At 44.7% G+C, this 18426-nt stretch overlaps 1 protein-coding gene across 1 annotated transcript in view; it reads right to left on the bottom strand.

The window, feature by feature from the left end:
• LVRN (laeverin) overlaps nucleotides 1-18426 on the bottom strand; it is a 663539-nt gene that overhangs the window by 509345 nt on the left and 135768 nt on the right. The window contains exon 3 of the mRNA XM_078675542.1: nucleotides 974-1116. Within this exon, the coding sequence (XP_078531668.1) occupies nucleotides 974-1116 (143 nt within the window). The remainder of the gene's footprint in view (nucleotides 1-973; nucleotides 1117-18426) is intronic.

Here is an 18426-nt window from a genome sequence, read left to right as displayed (position 1 = left end):
AGCCTTTTGGTTTTATCAATGTTTGTTTTATCTTGTCATTTTTTTGTGTAAAACATTATTGTTAAGGGACCAGCCAGGCCCTTTCCAAAAACAAATCACAAAAATCAAAAATATTTTTCGTCTCAAAAAGCACACATAGTCCTAATAGTGGGTCATAATAGTGGCTGGCACTAAAAGAAATTACTTTGTGCGCAGATGTTCAAATTTTGCAAGAGTCGAATGCCATCATTCACAGTGACGTTAGCCAATGGCTGTAGTAGGCCGACCCATTGGCCCATGCTTTAGTGGGCGGAAGACAAATATGAACGACACAACAACAGACCAATCAATCAAGAAGGCTTGCTAAAAGCCCATATAAGTGAGTATATTACATATATAATTTTAGTCAAATCAAAAGTCCTTGGCTAACCCTAGACCTAATGAAAGCCAGGCGCAGCTGTGCATCTTTTTACTCAAAATCCTGTCAGATATAGGGTCATAATAATGCTGGAACCTTGGACTAATACACTTTATGTAGAAAAATAGACTACAGTTCATCCCGGTGGCATGAAAAAACCCCATTCCCATTGACCTTACTGATAGCTATCAAAAATGACAAACTAACTAAGCCACCAACTACAAACTGTGAGGCAGAAGATGTGTCATGCTCCACAGTCGGAAGGCCATTTTCCTCCATCTCAGACATGAGCAAAACTTCATGAAAAACGTTACTATCTAGTATGCATTTAGCCACAGTATAACTGATGGTCACAATACATGAGACATTATTAGCTACATCTGTTTAAAGTATCTATTTCAACGTGGTTGTACAACTATCTCATCCAGCCCAAAACATCTACTTCTGAAACGGTGCAAAGCTGTAGCAAGGGCTCTACAGGAAGATGGAAGAATAATGATCAGCCAAATTTAGAGATATTAACATGATGTCACCAGACAAATCAGTTCTATAATCATTTGCATGTATCAGTTTTACCTCGCGTCCTCTTTCATCTGTCGTATTGACGTAATCGAAGTCACAAACAACAAAAGCAGTTATGTATGTTGACATTTTCAAAGTGGTGTTGAACGTTGTAACTGACCATTTTGTTCCGTTGTCATCTTCTCTTTCCGATAGAGCTGGGCGAAACAAAAAGCATTTTTATAAAACATATTTTTTACCTAATAATCGTTTAAAGAAAATACAAATTGTATTTGCAATCTCACAAAATAAGCTCACGAATTTGTTGTAAAAGTACTGCCCTCAAAACAAGCAACCACTGGCAGTTTTCATACTCCCAGGAGGAAATCAAACTTGCATTGATGCCAATGCTGCTATTTACATATGCATATATTATTTTAAAACTTTCAATTTAAAAGAAAAAAAAAGAAAACATAAATTCATCGTACATACACTCAGATTCCAAAACACAAGTGCACATATTTCGATATCAATTTCGTACAAATAAAGATTTGTAACGTTGTTAGTCCAGATCTAGATTAAGAATATATATCCTTATTCTCCGTGGACAAGTTTGTGGAAACATGCACGGGTCCATGGTGCAAAATTACTGGGTGCCAGTGTGAAATGGCCACCAACTGGTGCAGTTGTGTGAAATTGCCCAGGAGCGTAATATATTTTAACTGAAAATAATACAAAGCATTGACTTAAAAGTCGAACAGACACATTTGTCTCCTGTCTATTTAATGCTAATTTCTTTTGTGTAATTACAGAATACATCTAATGTTTGGCAAGTAGAGGGACAAGTGCTCAATCACATGTGGGGCAGTATTTTATGGCCTTATAGCATGCCGTAGCAGGCTATTACGGCTATTAAAGGTCCACTCCAGCGTTAAAGGCACAACCCTAAGGTGAGGAACTTTAACAAGGGAGCGGGACTTTAATATTGAAGTTGAACTTCATGGTAATTTGCAAAAACTTTGAAAAATGCACTTTTGTGCATTTTTAAAAGTTTCATGTTGCGCACACACATGCCTTAGGGCATGTGTGTGCGCAACATATGTGCACAAATTAATTTCAGGGGTGCAGCAGGGTGTCCTTTGGACACCCCTGCACCCTTGAAATTGCATTCTCAATTTGCGATTCGCCAATTGCTAATCGCAAATTGAGAATGTCTTCCCATTCATTCCTATGGGCCTCTAGTTATGTTATGTTATGTTATATGGTCTCTTTTATAGCGCACGGCTACTCCAAGGAGTGTCCCGGCGCTTTGGCAAGGAGAACTGGAAAAAAGTACACAACACAGCAACTCACAGAGGGCCGAAAGACTATCATTGGGAGAAAAGCCAGGTCTTCAACTCCTTTCTAAAAGAGAACAGACTGTTGACTTTCCTTAGGGAAACGGGGAGCTCATTCCAGCATCGAGGTGCCAAGTATCGAAAGGAGCGACCTCCCATCCGAGCACGTATGATGGGGGGAACAACGGCTTTGGCCAACACGGCCGACCGTAGAGTCCTCCTAGGCGCGTAGAAGGCCATGCGCTTCCCAATGTATTTAGGGCCAATCGAATGAAGGGCCTTAAAAGCAAGGGTCAGAGCCTTGAAAGTAATTCTCTTAGAGACAGGAAGCCAATGCAGTCTCTTGAGCAGCTCCAAGGCTTTTGCTCTACGCTGAAGACCAAAAATGGCTCTCGCAGCAGAATTCTGCACAATTTGCAGACGTGCCAGAAGATATTTGGGCAGACCGAGGTAGAGGGCATTCGCGTAGTCCAAACGCGAGCCTATCAAAGCCTGAACAATGATTTTTTTATGTTGCAGAGACAACAACGGAAGCATTTTCAAAATGCCGAAGCATTTCCCGGACAACCCAATGATCTGAGGTCTAAAAGAGAGGCCGTCATCGCACAGAACACCAAGGTTTTTAGCTTTTGAAGAGGCAACGTCAGGAGGAAACATGTCCTGAGGCCACCATGTCTTCCAGCTGGGATCAGGCGGACATCCGAAAAAAAGCTAATCCAATTTATCGGAGTTGCATTTCAGACTGTACCACTGAAACCAGTCAAAAACAGCGCCCAGACATTCTTTGATCCGACTACCGTCGAAGACCTCACCCTTATTACACATAAAAAGGAGCTGGGTGTCATCAGCATAAGATATGATCCGGGCACCAAAGGATTCCGCTACCGCCGCCAGAGGGGCCATATAGATATTAAAGAGGGTGGGGCTCAGGATAGACCCCTGAGGAACCCCCACCTCCAGCGGCGGCATTTCGGCGGAAAACGGAGGTGCCCAGACCACTTGTCGGCGGCCGGTCAGAAATGACTTAAACCAGTTCCACACCGTCCCACGAAAGCCGATCTCCCAGAGTCTTAAAAGGAGACCGTCGTGGGGGACGGTGTCGAAAGCCGCCGACAAATCCAACATAACCAGGATGGCCTTACCCCCGGAGTCAAGAGTCTCTCTGATGGCATCGGTGAACTCGAGAAGGGCTGTCTCCGTGCTAATATTAGCGCGGAAACCCGATTGAGAATCATGCAAGATGTTATTGCTCTCGATAAAGCTGGAAATGGAGAGATGCACGTGTTTCTCAATCACCTTTGCCAGAGCAGGGAGGAGGGAGATCAGCCTATAGTTGGCGTGGATAAGGGGATCCAAGGTAGGCTTCTTAAGTAGCGGCAAGATCAACGCATGTTTCCAAACCAGAGGTACCTCTCCCGTGATCAGGGAGGAATTAAGCAGCGGATTGAAGGACTGGACTATTTAAGGCCCAGCGGTGCCAGGGGACAACACCTAAAACCTTCGTGGGATACCTGTTCTGGCGCACTAAAGACAGAGACTCAGGAGACTTCCTTCGGCGTCAAAGATCAGAGTTTATTACTGCAGGGAAGCAAAAGTCACACGAAGTACAACGGAGTGTAGGTTCTGAGAGTCTGCTTCAAATTGCATTTGTGAGTCGCTCTCTTTTATACAAGATTTTGTCATTGCACAATATGTAAGCAAAAGGTTACAGCTCAGTTCCCACAGTAAAATTCAAAAGGATCGCTTTCATGTATTCAGAACCCCGGAACATAATTACATTAACATCACCAGTTCCAACTGTGAAAGCACATCTTCCCACCATTAGGTACATTCCACTTGAGTTGTAAATAGGCAAGAGAAAGAGACGAGAACAGCTGCAAGGAAGTCAGACAACAGGGAACAGAAAGTGTGAGGATAATATTGGATGCGTAATCGTAGCTTGAAAGGGCTTGGTCCCAGCACGTGCGAGGCTGAAATAATAGACCGGCACGGCAGAATCACCTTCGAGCGGAGGCAACTATCTCAGCAGTGTCCTCCCCCTAGTCATAAAAGACGCATGAAAGGAATATGCTTCTACCGTAAAGCTTGGGAACTAGAGGGTCACGATGCGGGCAGTTGCCTGTTCGCTGACTACGTGAGGGCAAGGAACAAAATGGATGCCGTATCTAAAATGGAACCCGAGGGTTCATTGGAGAAACCTGTAAATGAGACTAACTCTTCTGAGTAGCATGACGAAACCGCGTACACTTACTAAACTCGTCATTTACGGTTTATAGATACCACACTCGTCCATATTCGGCGATGCCCAAAACGTCGTAACGATTTTCACGGAACCTCAGACGGTCCTTTTGCCCTCATGTAGGCAAGAACTAGTCGAAGTCGGAGTCAATCTCGATTCTCATCAGATCATTCAGATGTTGTTGGAACATAATTCTATCCATCAATGTCTCTTTGGTAACAGATGGCCTTCTTATACACGTTGTAGCACAAAGGCCACATAAGGCAGGACCACACTGTACACAAAGACAACATGTGAACAGAAACATCATAACAACCCCTATAACCATCAGAATCTTCCAACCCCAAGTCGACATTAGACCCCAAAACCATCCTAGAAGCGTCCAATCTCCCTCATCCACGTGTATGGACTCCGAGATTTTGTGCAACTTGGAGATGGCTTGATAAACCGTTGGAGCGTTATCAGGTATGAATATGCAGCAGCTCGAATGGATGACCTTGCACACACCACCTCTGTCTGCTAGAAGAATGTCTAGAACCATACGGTTCTGTAACGTCATAAGCCTATCCGCTTGAAGCTCTGCTGTCAGATTACCAAGGGCGCTTGCAGTTATGTTAGCAGTTGACTCTACTACACGAGTTAACTGTCTCAGATTTCTGCTATTGACCATAGGGCCCCAAAACGGTAGAAAACCCTTGAAGAAGTCCCCTGCTTCTTGACCGGAAGTATCCTCTTTACTAATGACACCTCTCACAACTCTGGTTTTGTGATAGTCGGCAGCAACAGTGAAAGTCGGGGGCAAGAGATTCGCAATATAGCAGGTACCTGAGAAGTCATGAGGTAACCACGTATATGCTCGGTCATAACATACAAAATAGGTACCCTTGGCAGTCAGAAAGACAGGGGAAGAGAGCATCGATAGAACGTAAGTATCCACACAAGCACTCTTCCCAAGCTGGGCTCTTGGATTTCGGCCACGACCTTGCAGACAAAAGTGGCCTAGGTGAGGTACAATCCAGATTGGAGATGAGCTTTTAAGCTGCCTATCACCCACTGATATACTATACTCAGCCTCACTAAGGTACTTATAGGCCTGCACTTCCTCCTCTGGGATAAGCGAAGCATCAAAAATGTCTCTATCTAGATCAGCAATCGCTGTCGCCAGAGACTTATGGTACGGGCCAGGACCAAAACTTGCTGAGCGTGGCTCTCGATGGGTGTAGGAATCTAGTGCACTACGGAACATGATTTGGAATGCCCGAGCTGACCCTTGGGGGCTGTACGGAAGAACCAAATATGGGATACCCCTGTCCACGGTATGCGGCATTAGCCCACACACTCAACAGTTTGTAGTATTTACCACCAACTGATGCTGATGCAAAAGTTGCACAAAGGAATTGTTTCTAAATTCCGCACGTCTGACTTGTTCATGCTGAGGCAGTAGGTGAAAAGAATGTGGAGAAACAGTGGAGACGAAATTTAGATCATGAGAAGGAGAGGTAGGTAAGGCAGAAGGCAGTAATGATTGAAAACCAAAATATACTCCACCCACCAGCAGCATAGAAACAGGTAGGAACAACATGAAAACCTGTAATAAAAAACATTTTGTTCGAAATGTGCTGTGCAATTTAGATCTTTGCGTCGTCTTTTCCTCTAGCTTCGACAGCTTGGAGAACTCCATCCTCTAACAACTGTCCGCAACGTTCTTGACGCACTTCGTTCTGAGTAGCGATTATCAATTCCCAGGAGTTCCCAGAAATCGACAAAAGAAATTGACCTAATGTCAATAACTGCTAAACAGAAAGAAGTACCCGCGCGGCCCTACGGCCAACCCAGATGGCGGGTTTTAATCAGTTAAATAATCAATGTTATATACGTCTCCTAGCTGTTCTGGAAAAGAAATACATACATAATAAAATGTCCACAATGGTCAAGGCAAACTGTGAGGGGGTATTTTGAAATCAAAAATAATAAAAATGTATTCATCTTTATTGCGTGTACGAAGAAAGTATCGGCTTCTTCCGGGTCGAGTCTGATCTTCAAACAGTGGATTGGATGGCGAAAGAGTGTTCGATCGTTCAGGCAATTGTTCAGCACTTGAATTCTCCAATGTTGAAGGAAAGGAAGTTGTTTGAGAGGAATCAACAGGGGTGTCAGATAAAACTGAAGTGTTCCCTATGGGCTGAGCTTCGCTAAATGGGACAAAGCGCTGGGGAACGTCAGTTTCAGACGAGGAAAAACCTTTACGTATCCATGTGTCTGCCGGCAGAGGAAGCGGAACCTTCTTGGTGTGGGTGGCATGCACCCAGTGTTTTCGTCCCTCCAGCCGAACCGCCGTCCTCATGGCTAGTAGCACCTGGAAGGGTCCCACAAATCTCGGCTCAAGGTGACGTTTTCGTCCGAAATTACGGGTGAGGACCCAGTCCCCTGGTTGGAGCCGATGACCAGGACCCTCTGTTTGTGACGGCAGAGCCTCAAAGACCTGTTGATGAATCAAACTCAATTTAGCAGTCAGATCATATAGATAATCAATCAACATTGGATATTCAAGTCTGTTAAACTCTTTAGGCCTCGGAACCCCCCAAATGTTCGCAGGGCGGCCGAACACAATCTCATAGGGGCTAAGCCCTACTCGAGAGTGTACAGTAGCCCTGGTCGATAAGAGAGCTAGAGGCAAAGCGTCGGGCCATGATAAACCAGTCGTTGCCTGGATTTTAGCAAGCTTCAATTTCAGGGTGCCATTATATCCTTCCACCAAACCTGCTGACTGAGGATGATTAGCACTATGAAATTTCTGGGATATTCCTAAACCACGACACACACTCTTCATCACACTTCCCACAAACTCACTTCCGTTGTCCGACCATACAATCCGAGGCATGCCGTACCTGGGGAAATACTCCTTGAGCAGAATTTTAGCTGTGGATAGGGCAGTATTATCCTTAAGAGGGTAAGCCTCAATCCATCTGGAGAATGCGCATACTACGACCAAAACATACTTCAAATTGTTGCATCTCTCCATATGGATGAAGTCCAATTGGATAACTTCGAAAGGACATGTAGGAGGGGCAAAATGACCAGGTGGAGTGGGGGTGCACTTACCGGGATTATGCCTCAAACATACCATGCAATTCTTAACCACTCTCTCTGCACATTTAGTAATCCCATCATTCTTCCATACAGGAGACAACAACTTGCATATGCCCTTCGAGTTAATATGTGCTGTGCCATGGGCCATTGTAACAACAGCAAGCACATATGCATCCGGTAACATCCATCTCTGTTTCTCTGACAAGTCAACCCAACATCTATTCTCGTCTAACTTTCCCATGCTTTCTTTCCACTGCGTCTTTTCCATTTCAGTAGCTTCACTCTGTATTTCCTTCACACTTTCAACCGTGTCCTCACACATGCTAGTCTCTGCTGGCCATCTTACTGAATTCGCAACGTACATTCGATTTGTCAGATCTCTAGCTGTCTCTTTAGCAGTTTTGTCTGCAAACGCATTACCATGACCAACATCATCTGTCACTTTTCGATGCGCACTACATTTAATTATGGCCACCTGCTTAGGCAATGTAAGTGCATCTAAAAGGTCATTCACAAGCTGTCCATGCTGAATCTTTGTACCATGCGACGTAAAAAACCCTCTTTCTCTCCACAATCGCCCAAAACTATGCGCCACACCAAAAGCATACTGACTGTCCGTAAACACATTCACCCGCTTTCCTCTAGACAACACACACGCTCTCGTCAAGGCAATCAATTCAGCTGCCTGAGCCGAATTCTGACTCAATCTAGCAGTTTCCACAATCGTACTCAACGTCACTACAGCATACGCAGTGGTCACATCACCATTCGGTAACTTAAAACAGGAACCGTCAACATACAAAGTACCATCGGGATCTACCAATGGAGTATCTTTTAGGTCAATACGACCCTTCGTTTCTTCTTCAGTTCTCAGATAACAGTCATGTGGTGCTACATCACTTGACTCCGTGTTGATCGGCAATAATGTTGCTGGATTCAACACATTACACCTTTTTATCCGTATGTGACTAGCCAGTAATGTCAGCTCATACCCAGACAACCTTGCGCTCGTCAAATGTTGAGTTTTCGTTCGGTTCAAGAGAGTGTCAACTGCATGCGGAACCATCACCGTAAGCATATTATCCATGACCAGACCTGCGGACTGTCGAATGGACGCCGCAGCTGCCGCTGTTGCTCTTAAACAACTCGGCAAAGCTCTAGCTACTGGGTCTAAGGTCGAAGAAAATATGCGCAGGGACGCTGTTTGTCACCAAATTGTTGCGCCAGAACACTCAACGCACAACCATCCCTCTCGTGAACGTACAGTGTAAACGGCTTACTGTAATCAGGAGTACCTAACACGGGAGCCGAACACAACGCATCACGTAATTTAGAAAAACCTTTTTGAAACTCTTCAGTCCATGGCAAAGGAGTCGGAACATTCTTGCACGTGAGAGCTAACAATGGTTTCGCCAATAGTGAAAAATTTGGGATCCATTGTCTGCAGTATGACGTAATACCTAGAAAGGCACGTACATCTCTCTGAGTTTTTGGCACAGTCATTCGGGTAATCGCTGCAATTCTCTCTGGGGTCAACCTTCTCCCTTCTTTTGACAATAAGTGACCTAAGTAGGTTACTTCTTGGCAACAATATTGCAGCTTGGAAGGTGACACCTTGTGATGTAAGTCACATAAATGCCGCAACAACGATAATGTAGCAGTTCTACAAATATCTTCGGTATCAGCAGCTACCAACAGGTCGTCAATGTACTGAATCAAGGCTGCGCCTGCCGGTAATACAAATGAATCAAGTTGACTTTTAAGGGCTTGACTGTAGATCGACGGGCTCTCACAATAGCCCTGTGGTGCGCGTTTCAGTCTAAAACTGCGACCACCTAATGAGAATCCGAATAGGTCTCTGCTTTCCTCAGCAATCGGGATACTAAAGAAAGCATTCTTTAGGTCAATTACTGTGAACCAGGAGGCAGACGCTGGAATCAGGGTCAACAAAATCGTGATATCAGGGAACACGGGGAACTGTGGGATCACGATTTTATTCACTTCTCTCAAATCGATTATGAAACGGTACACAGGAGGTTTAGATGGATCAGTTCGTTTTAAAATGGGTAACACAGGACTATTACACACATTTCCCCGAGTTTCTTAAACGACATCCTTTTCGATCAGATTGTGCACAATCGTTAATAGCGCCCGTTCTCCCTCCATGGAGATACGATACTGTGGTATACGTGGCAATCGCACATTTGGTTTCAGCTTGATCATATAGGGTGGGATGTCCAAGAGACCCACATCATTGGGACCTGTGGCCCATAGAGACGCAGGAAGGGAGCTCAATTCCGGCGGGAGTTTATCGATCGACAAGTACATAGGAGAGATTACTCTCCGACCTAATGTAAGCTCCACTCCTTCAGGAGAGCAATACAATGTCGCATATAACCGTTTTAACAAATCCAAGCCCAGAAGATTCTCACCACAACCAGTAGATAGAATCAATGGAGCCTCCAGCTCACGAGGGCCAATTGTAAGGGGCAAAAGGCTAGAGACAGGATTGCTAACAGGGGCGCCAGAGAATCCAACGGAAACATTTGTTAAGCCGGACAAAGGTGCGCCAGGGAGTTTCGAATGCATGATGGAACTTTTCGTCGCTCCAGTGTCTAACAGAAAAGGCTCAACTACGCCAGATGTAGCAACTGCGACGTAAGGCCCACTCTGATCAACCGGAACTGATACTACTCCCTCTCTCTGTCGGTGGCTGTCCTAGTAACGATCGTTTACAACAGTCTCATGTTCAACGTAATAGTCGTCCGCGTAATACTGCGCTGATTTATCGGACCTTACATTTCGCTGGTCAAAACAATTATTCGCGTCCGAGGACGTATTAGGGCGCTCAGTCTGATTTTGAAAGGCACCGCGACCTCTACCTCGAGATGCTTGTTGAGGACCACCACGACCCCCTCGTGCCGACACACCATTAAGGCGGTCACGCAAAGCGGGACAATCATATTTTATATGTCCCTCTCTTCTACAATATGCACACTGGTTATACCCAAGCATAGATCTAAAGTCAGAGGAGTCAGGACGTGACTGTATTCTGGAGGATTGTGATTGTGGTCTATATTGCTGTTGCAAATCAGTGTTATTTGAACGCGGAGGATACGCTTGCTGCAACAAAACCTTCGTTTTCAGCTCCTTCGTTTTCTTATCTACACGATCACTTTCTTCTTTTTCCCTATTCTCATAATATTGAGCCGTCGCTAATATCTGTGCAGTGGTTGAAACAGCCCATGCACTTTCTGAATTCTTCAAGTTGTTGCATAGTTCAGGTAACAAATTTAACACGAACTTATCAACAAATAACCGCTGACCTCCCTCAGTGCTCATATCCTGACCACTATGATCGACAAATGCTTCCTCGAACCTAGTAAAGAAGTCCGAGACACTCTCGTCTTTCTTTTGCTTACAAGCTGATAATTTATCCCAGTTCAGCCTCATCGCTGGCATGAGAGTTTTCATAAGTGTAATTACTCTCTGAGGTAGATCCGTAATTAACTGCTCAGGCTTAGCCCCACCAACTTGTCGGCCATCAGCTGCTATTAGTGCAGCCCAGTCACCACCTAACTCATTCGCATGATTTTCCTGGCGAATTTTCGCCCAAACCGGTTGCGGTACAACATTACCGAACAGCATGTCAATGTCGGCAAGGTTCATAATAGTAGCATCTACCAATTGGGACAACTCCTTATAATAACCTGCTGGATTCTTACGCGGATCAGGCAAAGATTGTTTCACCTGCAAGACTTCTGATCGCTTCCATGGGAGGTGTATCCAAACTCTTTGGAAATGTGGAAGAATCGGAGGATTAGCAGCAGGAGCACCTGGCATCCATACTGGCGGAACTTCTCTCATAGGATACTGACCAGGAGCCGCTTTCCAAGTTTCTAAGTCGTCATCATTAAATGACACGCGAGAAGGCACTGTGGATCTAAAGGATAACAATCGCTCTAAGGCACGTCGTACATCGCCACCTACAATCATACCGCTCGAAAATTGACTCTGAAGTTCAATCATATCGGGCGGTATGTTATCTAGATTGTCATTATACCATTGTTCCCTCAAAAAGTTACACATTTCTTCGAACACGAATCTCTGTGTCGGCTCATTAAACTGAGAAAACGTCTCGAAAACCATGCGTGGAGGGTAGTTGGCAGGATGTCTTATCCACCTATGTGCCATTGTCACTAACGTCTCTTTCTCCCTTCCACTAGGGATCTGACTCCGTCTTTGGGGAGTTTCAGGAGTATCGGATGGAAATAACTGACCAGAAAGCGGTGAATAAAGGGTAGCAACAGTGTTAGGGATACGATTACGAACAGAAGGAGAAAGAAGAGCAGGAGCCACAACGTTATAAGTGAAGGTAGACACAGCAGAAGCAGGCACGATAGTCAGGGTGGCAGGGACAAGAGGCTGAGAAGGTACAGGCAAAGGAGCAGTAGGAATAGAGACAGGTGGTGGGACAAACGTAGGATTAACAACGGCCTGACCAGCAGCCGCCGGAACAACAGGAGGGACAACAGGAGGAACTACAGGAGGAACTGCAGGGGCTGTAGCACCCTGTGCATAAGGAGGTGGCGATTTCATCAAATACCCTAACAGGGGATCCTCCTTTGAATCCTCTTTTTTCTTATCATGACTGGCTGGTAAAACCGGATAACATTTGTCTATCCTCATGTGATGCAGTCTAGTGGAAACTTCTATTTCTTTTTCTTCTTTATCTCGCTTACATTGTTGTACAACTTGCATTATCGGAACGATACCTTCTCTTCGATTATTTTTAAGCTGTTTGATTTCTTTCTGTTTGGCCTCTTTACGCCATAACCGAAGGGAATCCAACATAGCTGGCCTAGCTTTCTTCTTAAATAATTTAGTTTCTAGATTATCTAAAATCTCCATTCCAAAACTTCCGTGTGGTGGCCAACTAAGGACACCATCCTTTCTTGTATAACGGACCCAACAGTCATTATATATAATAGGGCCCACACCATGTCGACTATAGAGCTCATATATCGGAGTTCCAACTGGAGGTATCGGACACGAGTCCTCCAACTGGGAATCCTTGTTGCAACATTTAAAGAAACCAAGAAAATCACTATGGCTAGGCATCGTGCACACTAACCTAGTATCAAACTTCAAGGGTTACCGAAGTACTGAATCTTCGTGAAAGACAAAACCCTCGGTTTTTGGCAATTGCAACTGTCAAATAACAACTAAGAGCCAACAACTAAGAACCACAAATGCAATGGAACCATGCAAACAACAAAGCTTCAACAAGCTGAAACAACAACTAAGGACTGGGAGCGACCCACAAATACTTAACTGAGAGCTTCAATGGCGTCACCAGGAAGGCCCGTCTATCGTCTCGCTGTACGAAAGGTCTACGCCAGGCGTCGAAAACAGGTCGACAGTCAGGGCATCGGTCCGTCGCAGCCATCAGGAGGCGGGAATCTTCGCGGGAAAAATCTTCGGACCACTTATTTCGACAACAGGATCGATGAAGCGGGGTGCACCTTTTCCTCGGAGATTTCACACGAAGTTCCTCACAATCGTCAGGCTTTGGACCGGTACCGCCGATGTCGCCCCACGTTGGGCGCCAACTGAAGGACTGGACTATTTAAGGCCCAGCGGTGCCAGGGTACAACACCTAAAACCTTCGTGGGATACCTGTTCTGGCGCACTAAAGACAGAGACACGGGAGACTTCCTTCGGCGTCAAAGATCAGAGTTTATTACTGCAGGGAAGCAAAAGTCACACGAAGTACAACGGAGTGTAGGTTCTGAGAGTCTGCTTCAAATTGCATTTGTGAGTCGCTCTCTTTTATACAAGATTTTGTCATTGCACAATATGTAAGCAAAAGGTTACAGCTCAGTTCCCACAGTAAAATTCAAAAGGATCGCTTTCATGTATTCAGAACCCCGGAACATAATTACATTAACATCACCAGTTCCAACTGTGAAAGCACATCTTCCCACCATTAGGTACATTCCACTTGAGTTGTAAATAGGCAAGAGAAAGAAACGAGAACAGCTGCAAGGAAGTCAGACAACAGGGAACAGAAAGTGTGAGGATAATATTGGATGCGTAATCGTAGCTTGAAAGGGCTTGGTCCCAGCACGTGCGAGGCTGAAACAATAGACCGGCACGGCAGAATCACCTTCGAGCGGAGGCAACTATCTCAGCAGTGTCCTCCCCCTAGTCATAAAAGACGCATGAAAGGAATATGCTTCTACCGTAAAGCTTGGGAACTAGAGGGTCACGATGCGGGCAGTTGCCTGTTCGCTGACTACGTGAGGGCAAGGAACAAAATGGATGCCGTATCTAAAATGGAACCCGAGGGTTCATTGGAGAAACCTGTAAATGAGACGAACTCTTCTGAGTAGCATGACGAAACCGCGTACACTTACTAAACTCGTCATTTACGGTTCATAGATACCACACTCGTCCATATTCGGCGATGCCCAAAACGTCGTAACGATTTTCACGGAACCTCAGGATTAAGCAAGGTGTTAACTGCAGGTGCTACTCTCCCCAGGCATTTTGCTGGACAAGGGTCAAGTGGCGAGCCGGATTGAAGCCGGGACAAAAGATCAAGAGAAGTAACAGAGGGCATAGGAGGAAAAACTGAGAGAAAAGGACCTTTCTCTTCCAGTGAAAAGGGTAGAGTGGTCAGTTGGCTAGCAGCTGAAATAAGGCCAGCATCAAGGAAAGAATCCTGAATGGATTTAATTTTATTTATGAAAAAATCACTAAGCTGGCTAATCCAAGCTTCAGTGTGAGAATGGGAGGGCGTACTCAAGGAAGGGGAGGTAAACTCCTTTACTATGCTAAAGATTTCTTTACTCATATTTTCAGCTTCATCGATTCTACGCTCCAGGTATACTTTTTTTCCATCCATAATATGTTTATGATAAAGCCTAATAGCATCCCTATATTTTGCTTCATCACCAGGGTCATACATGCGTCGCCACGCTCTTTCAGCCTTTTTACAGTCTTGGCACATCTTACCAAGAGAGGGAGTAAACCAAAGGGCCGAGACATGTCTACGCGCAGACTTAGCTGGCTTACCAGGGGCTAACTCCTCAAATCTGGCTATCAACCACTTCTGGACCAAGTCAAGATTTTCCTCCAGATTACCAGTTAGCTGCCCATAGGAATGAATGGGGAGGTCATCCTTAAATGCGACTCGCAATTTGAGAGTCACAATTAAGGAATATTAAGAAATCGCAATTTTTTTTAGCGATTTCTTCATCCACAGCATTTTGCTATTCCTTATTAGCGAATCCTTATTTTTCGCTAATAAGGAATCGCAAATTGGATGCTTGATGCATCTGGGGGTAACAGTCTGCAAACCAGATACTCTCCTATCATTCATTTACTTTGTGTTTGTCTTTCACCCTGTGACTTTCAGCTAGGTTCATGATATTGGAATGGCACATACATTAATATACTTATTGTCAAGACCTTTAAAATGTTCACTTATATGTTCTGTAATACATTTCACAAATTCAGGTAACCTACTGAATTCAAATGACTACATTTATATTCAGTGATTATGTCTTACAATTTGCAATGTTGAAGGGACATATTGTAGGCATCCCTACGAAATTGTTATATGGTACCATACGCATTAAGGGTTTACACCAAAATTGCGGTTACAAAAGATTGATTAGTTACTGACTCCCAAGTTACTGACTCCGAAGATTCGCAAAGATTCACAAATGGTAAGGGCATCCACTTTCGAACCATTGCTGGACTTGGGAAACAAAACCATCCCTGGGAAAAATGCTCAAACAAGTTCCTTTTGTCTTCTTGTGCTCTCTCTCTCTCCATTCATCCATCCATTCTTACTCGACTTTTCTTCGCCCTCTTTTCTCCCTCCCAGAACACTTTCTCTCTATCTTCTTCCTCCTCTCTCTTTCTCTTAGAGCACCCCCTGACTGCTGCAATTAACCTCAGGAAGCTGGAGGATTTGGCCTCCAAAAGCTCCAGACCACCGAAGAAATGCCTATTGAAATCAAAGGCATATCCAGCCCTGTTTGGAATCTTTTCAGTTTGAGAATTGGGGTGTCAGCTTCAGGTGGAGTGGTTTAGGGGACCACTGCCGACTCCCACCGAAGTTTTCAAACCTGAAAATGTTTTATTAAAACCATTCACGTTGTTTGCTGCTGTATAAAAAAAGTTTTTCAATTTTGAAAATCAATCACAGGGATGGTGGTCTACTGACTCTTGTTGGCCATCATCCCTGTGATTGTAACCAATTGTACTGGGTTGCAAATTGTGAACATCCTAATTAATATCCATTAGGAAGATTGGTCTGTGCTCTATTGCGATTTCTCATTATGTGAACTGACCTTTCAGTACATTGGTATAAAGTAAGTTACTAGTTACAAAATGCTGGTGTGCAATTCGCAACCACTTTATGCAACCAGGTTTTGACTACATTGACCCATAGTTTTGTAAATATAATTACGTCTCACATTAGGTCCTTACGGTTGGTCAAACCATTCCTTTTTGGATTGATACATTCCTGACACAGTGAATTGGCTTTCATTTCAAGTTAATAATGCAATCACCCATATGTCCACCTGATAATTGTCACTTCTTACTACCATAAAAATCTGATTTATTTGTCTTATGAAAAAAACAAAATTCTGAAAAGCATTTAAGCTCCCAGTGAAGTTGTCCAAAAGTGATTCCCAATTAGTATTGCTACAACCATTTTTACTACTTTACAATAACCTAGATAATGACTTTGCTGTTTTCAAGACAGGTACCCTTTATGTTTACTGCAGTAATTTTAGCCATGGGAATGTTAGATTTTTCTTAGTTTCTCAACCCTTGATCAACATTTCCCAAATCTAACATAAAATGTGAGTATTAGTGTTAGACTTGGCATCTTTTGGCATGTTTCTCTTGTCTTTTTGCTTTCTGACCTCCCGTTTTGACTCTGTTTTTGCTGGTATAGTGTCTCTGTGCCCTTTCTCACTGCTGTTCAGTGATAAGGTGCAAGTGCTCCTGTTGTAAATTGTTATTATGGATTCGTGTTTCCATGATTGGCATATTTGATTTAGGTTCTGCATGCAGTTTGTAACTGCCATGTCGACCTGGAAAGGATCTCCAATTGCAAGGCGCTAAACTTCCCTTTTCTTAAATATAAGTCACCCCTAAGGTAGGCCCAAGGTATCCCTGTTGGCAGGGTGCTGTGTATATTAACCGTAGAACATGTACTGGTGTGTGTGACATGTCCTGGTTGTGAATTACAGTGTATTTTGTTTTTCCCCACTGTAAGGCTATCTGTCCCATAGGAAAGAATGGGAGTTTTACTTATAACATCTTATAAGCATAACTACCCATTGGGACAAGATAGAGAAATTGAGTTTAATATGGCTGCACTCAGAATGTAAAAAATGCATCTTTTAGTAAGGATGATTTTTATTTTCTGGGTTTGAAAATACCACTTTTAGAAAGTAGGTATTTTCTTGCTTAGCCAATCTGTGTGCCTCTGCTGGGTTTGTGGATTGACTGTCTGGCTTTCGAGGGACAGGGGCTGGGGTTTTGCAGCGGCTCCAGAGAGTCTGGTGAGTCAGGGCTGGGCATCCGTGACCACTCGTTCAATGGAGGCCGGAAAGGGTGATTAGAAGGACCTGGAGCCTGAAACAGTGGCCCAGGTTCCGCCCCAGAGGTTCCCAAGGTCCGGGAGGAGGCTGACCTTGAGGAGGATGCACCAGTACCTACAGGGGAGCAGGTAACTGAACTGGGAAATGTATCTGCGCTGACCCATTGGCAGCAAGAAGGTGGTCCCACCAGGGAGAAATTCTGCCAGGAGCAGAAAGAATGCCCTTCTCTTAAAAGGTTTGCGGCAGCAGGCTGCAGACCAGGTAGCTGATGATCAGTCTGGATCACATTGGATCTACTGGGAGAATGGTCTCCTGTACAGCTAGCCTAAGATTACTGATCCTGGGTGAGCCCGTGTGCTGGTGGTACCCCAGGGCTTCAGGACCTTTCTACTGGGTCTGGCTCATGACGTGACTTTGGCAGGATATTTGGGGTGGGACAAGACCTTTGACAGGCTTGTCGCTCACTTCTTTTGGCCCCAAATGCAAAGGCAGTCAGATGGACATTGTAGGTCTTGCCAAACTTGCCAGGCAAGAGATAAGAGTTGGAGGAAGTGTAAGGCTCCTCTCCAACCTTTGCCAGTTGTTGAAACCCCTTTTGAAAGGGTTGGGATGTACATTGTGGGGCCACTGGATCCCAAGACAGCCATGGACAACAGGTAAATCCTGGTCTTGGTGGACCCAGCTACTCGGAGGCAATCCCTTTCAGGACAACGATGGTGCAAGTGGTGGGGCGGATGTTAATGGGGATCTTTTCCCGCATGCGTTTCCCCAGAGTAGTGCTTTCTGACTGTGGTACCAATTTCATATTTAAGTGTATGACATCCCCGTGGAAGGAGTGTGGTGTAACCTACAAGTTCACCGCTCCTTGCCACCCACAAGCTAACGGTCTGGTGGAGAGATTCAGCCAAACTTTGAAGGGCATAATCAAGGGTCTAACAGAACCTATGAGGAATAAGTGGGACGTCCTCTTGCCATGCCTTCTCTTTGCATGCAGGGAGGTACCACAGAAGTCTCTAGGGTTCAGTCCCTTTGATGTTCTGTATGGACACCCTTTGAGAGGACCTCTTAGTTTGGGCAAGGAATGCCGGGAGGTAGCTCCTAGGAAATATCCCCAGGATGTATTTAGCTACATGCTGGCCTTCAGGAAACAAACAGCCTGCTTCAGGAAACTCGATCAGGCAAACCTGGAAGCAAGCCAGGAGGAGATGACACGCTGGTACGACCAGAATG

Source organism: Lissotriton helveticus, chromosome 2_1 (genome assembly GCF_964261635.1).
Source record: "Lissotriton helveticus chromosome 2_1, aLisHel1.1, whole genome shotgun sequence".
Lineage (NCBI taxonomy): Eukaryota > Metazoa > Chordata > Amphibia > Caudata > Salamandridae > Lissotriton > Lissotriton helveticus.
This window is presented reverse-complemented; position numbering and strand designations above follow the sequence as displayed.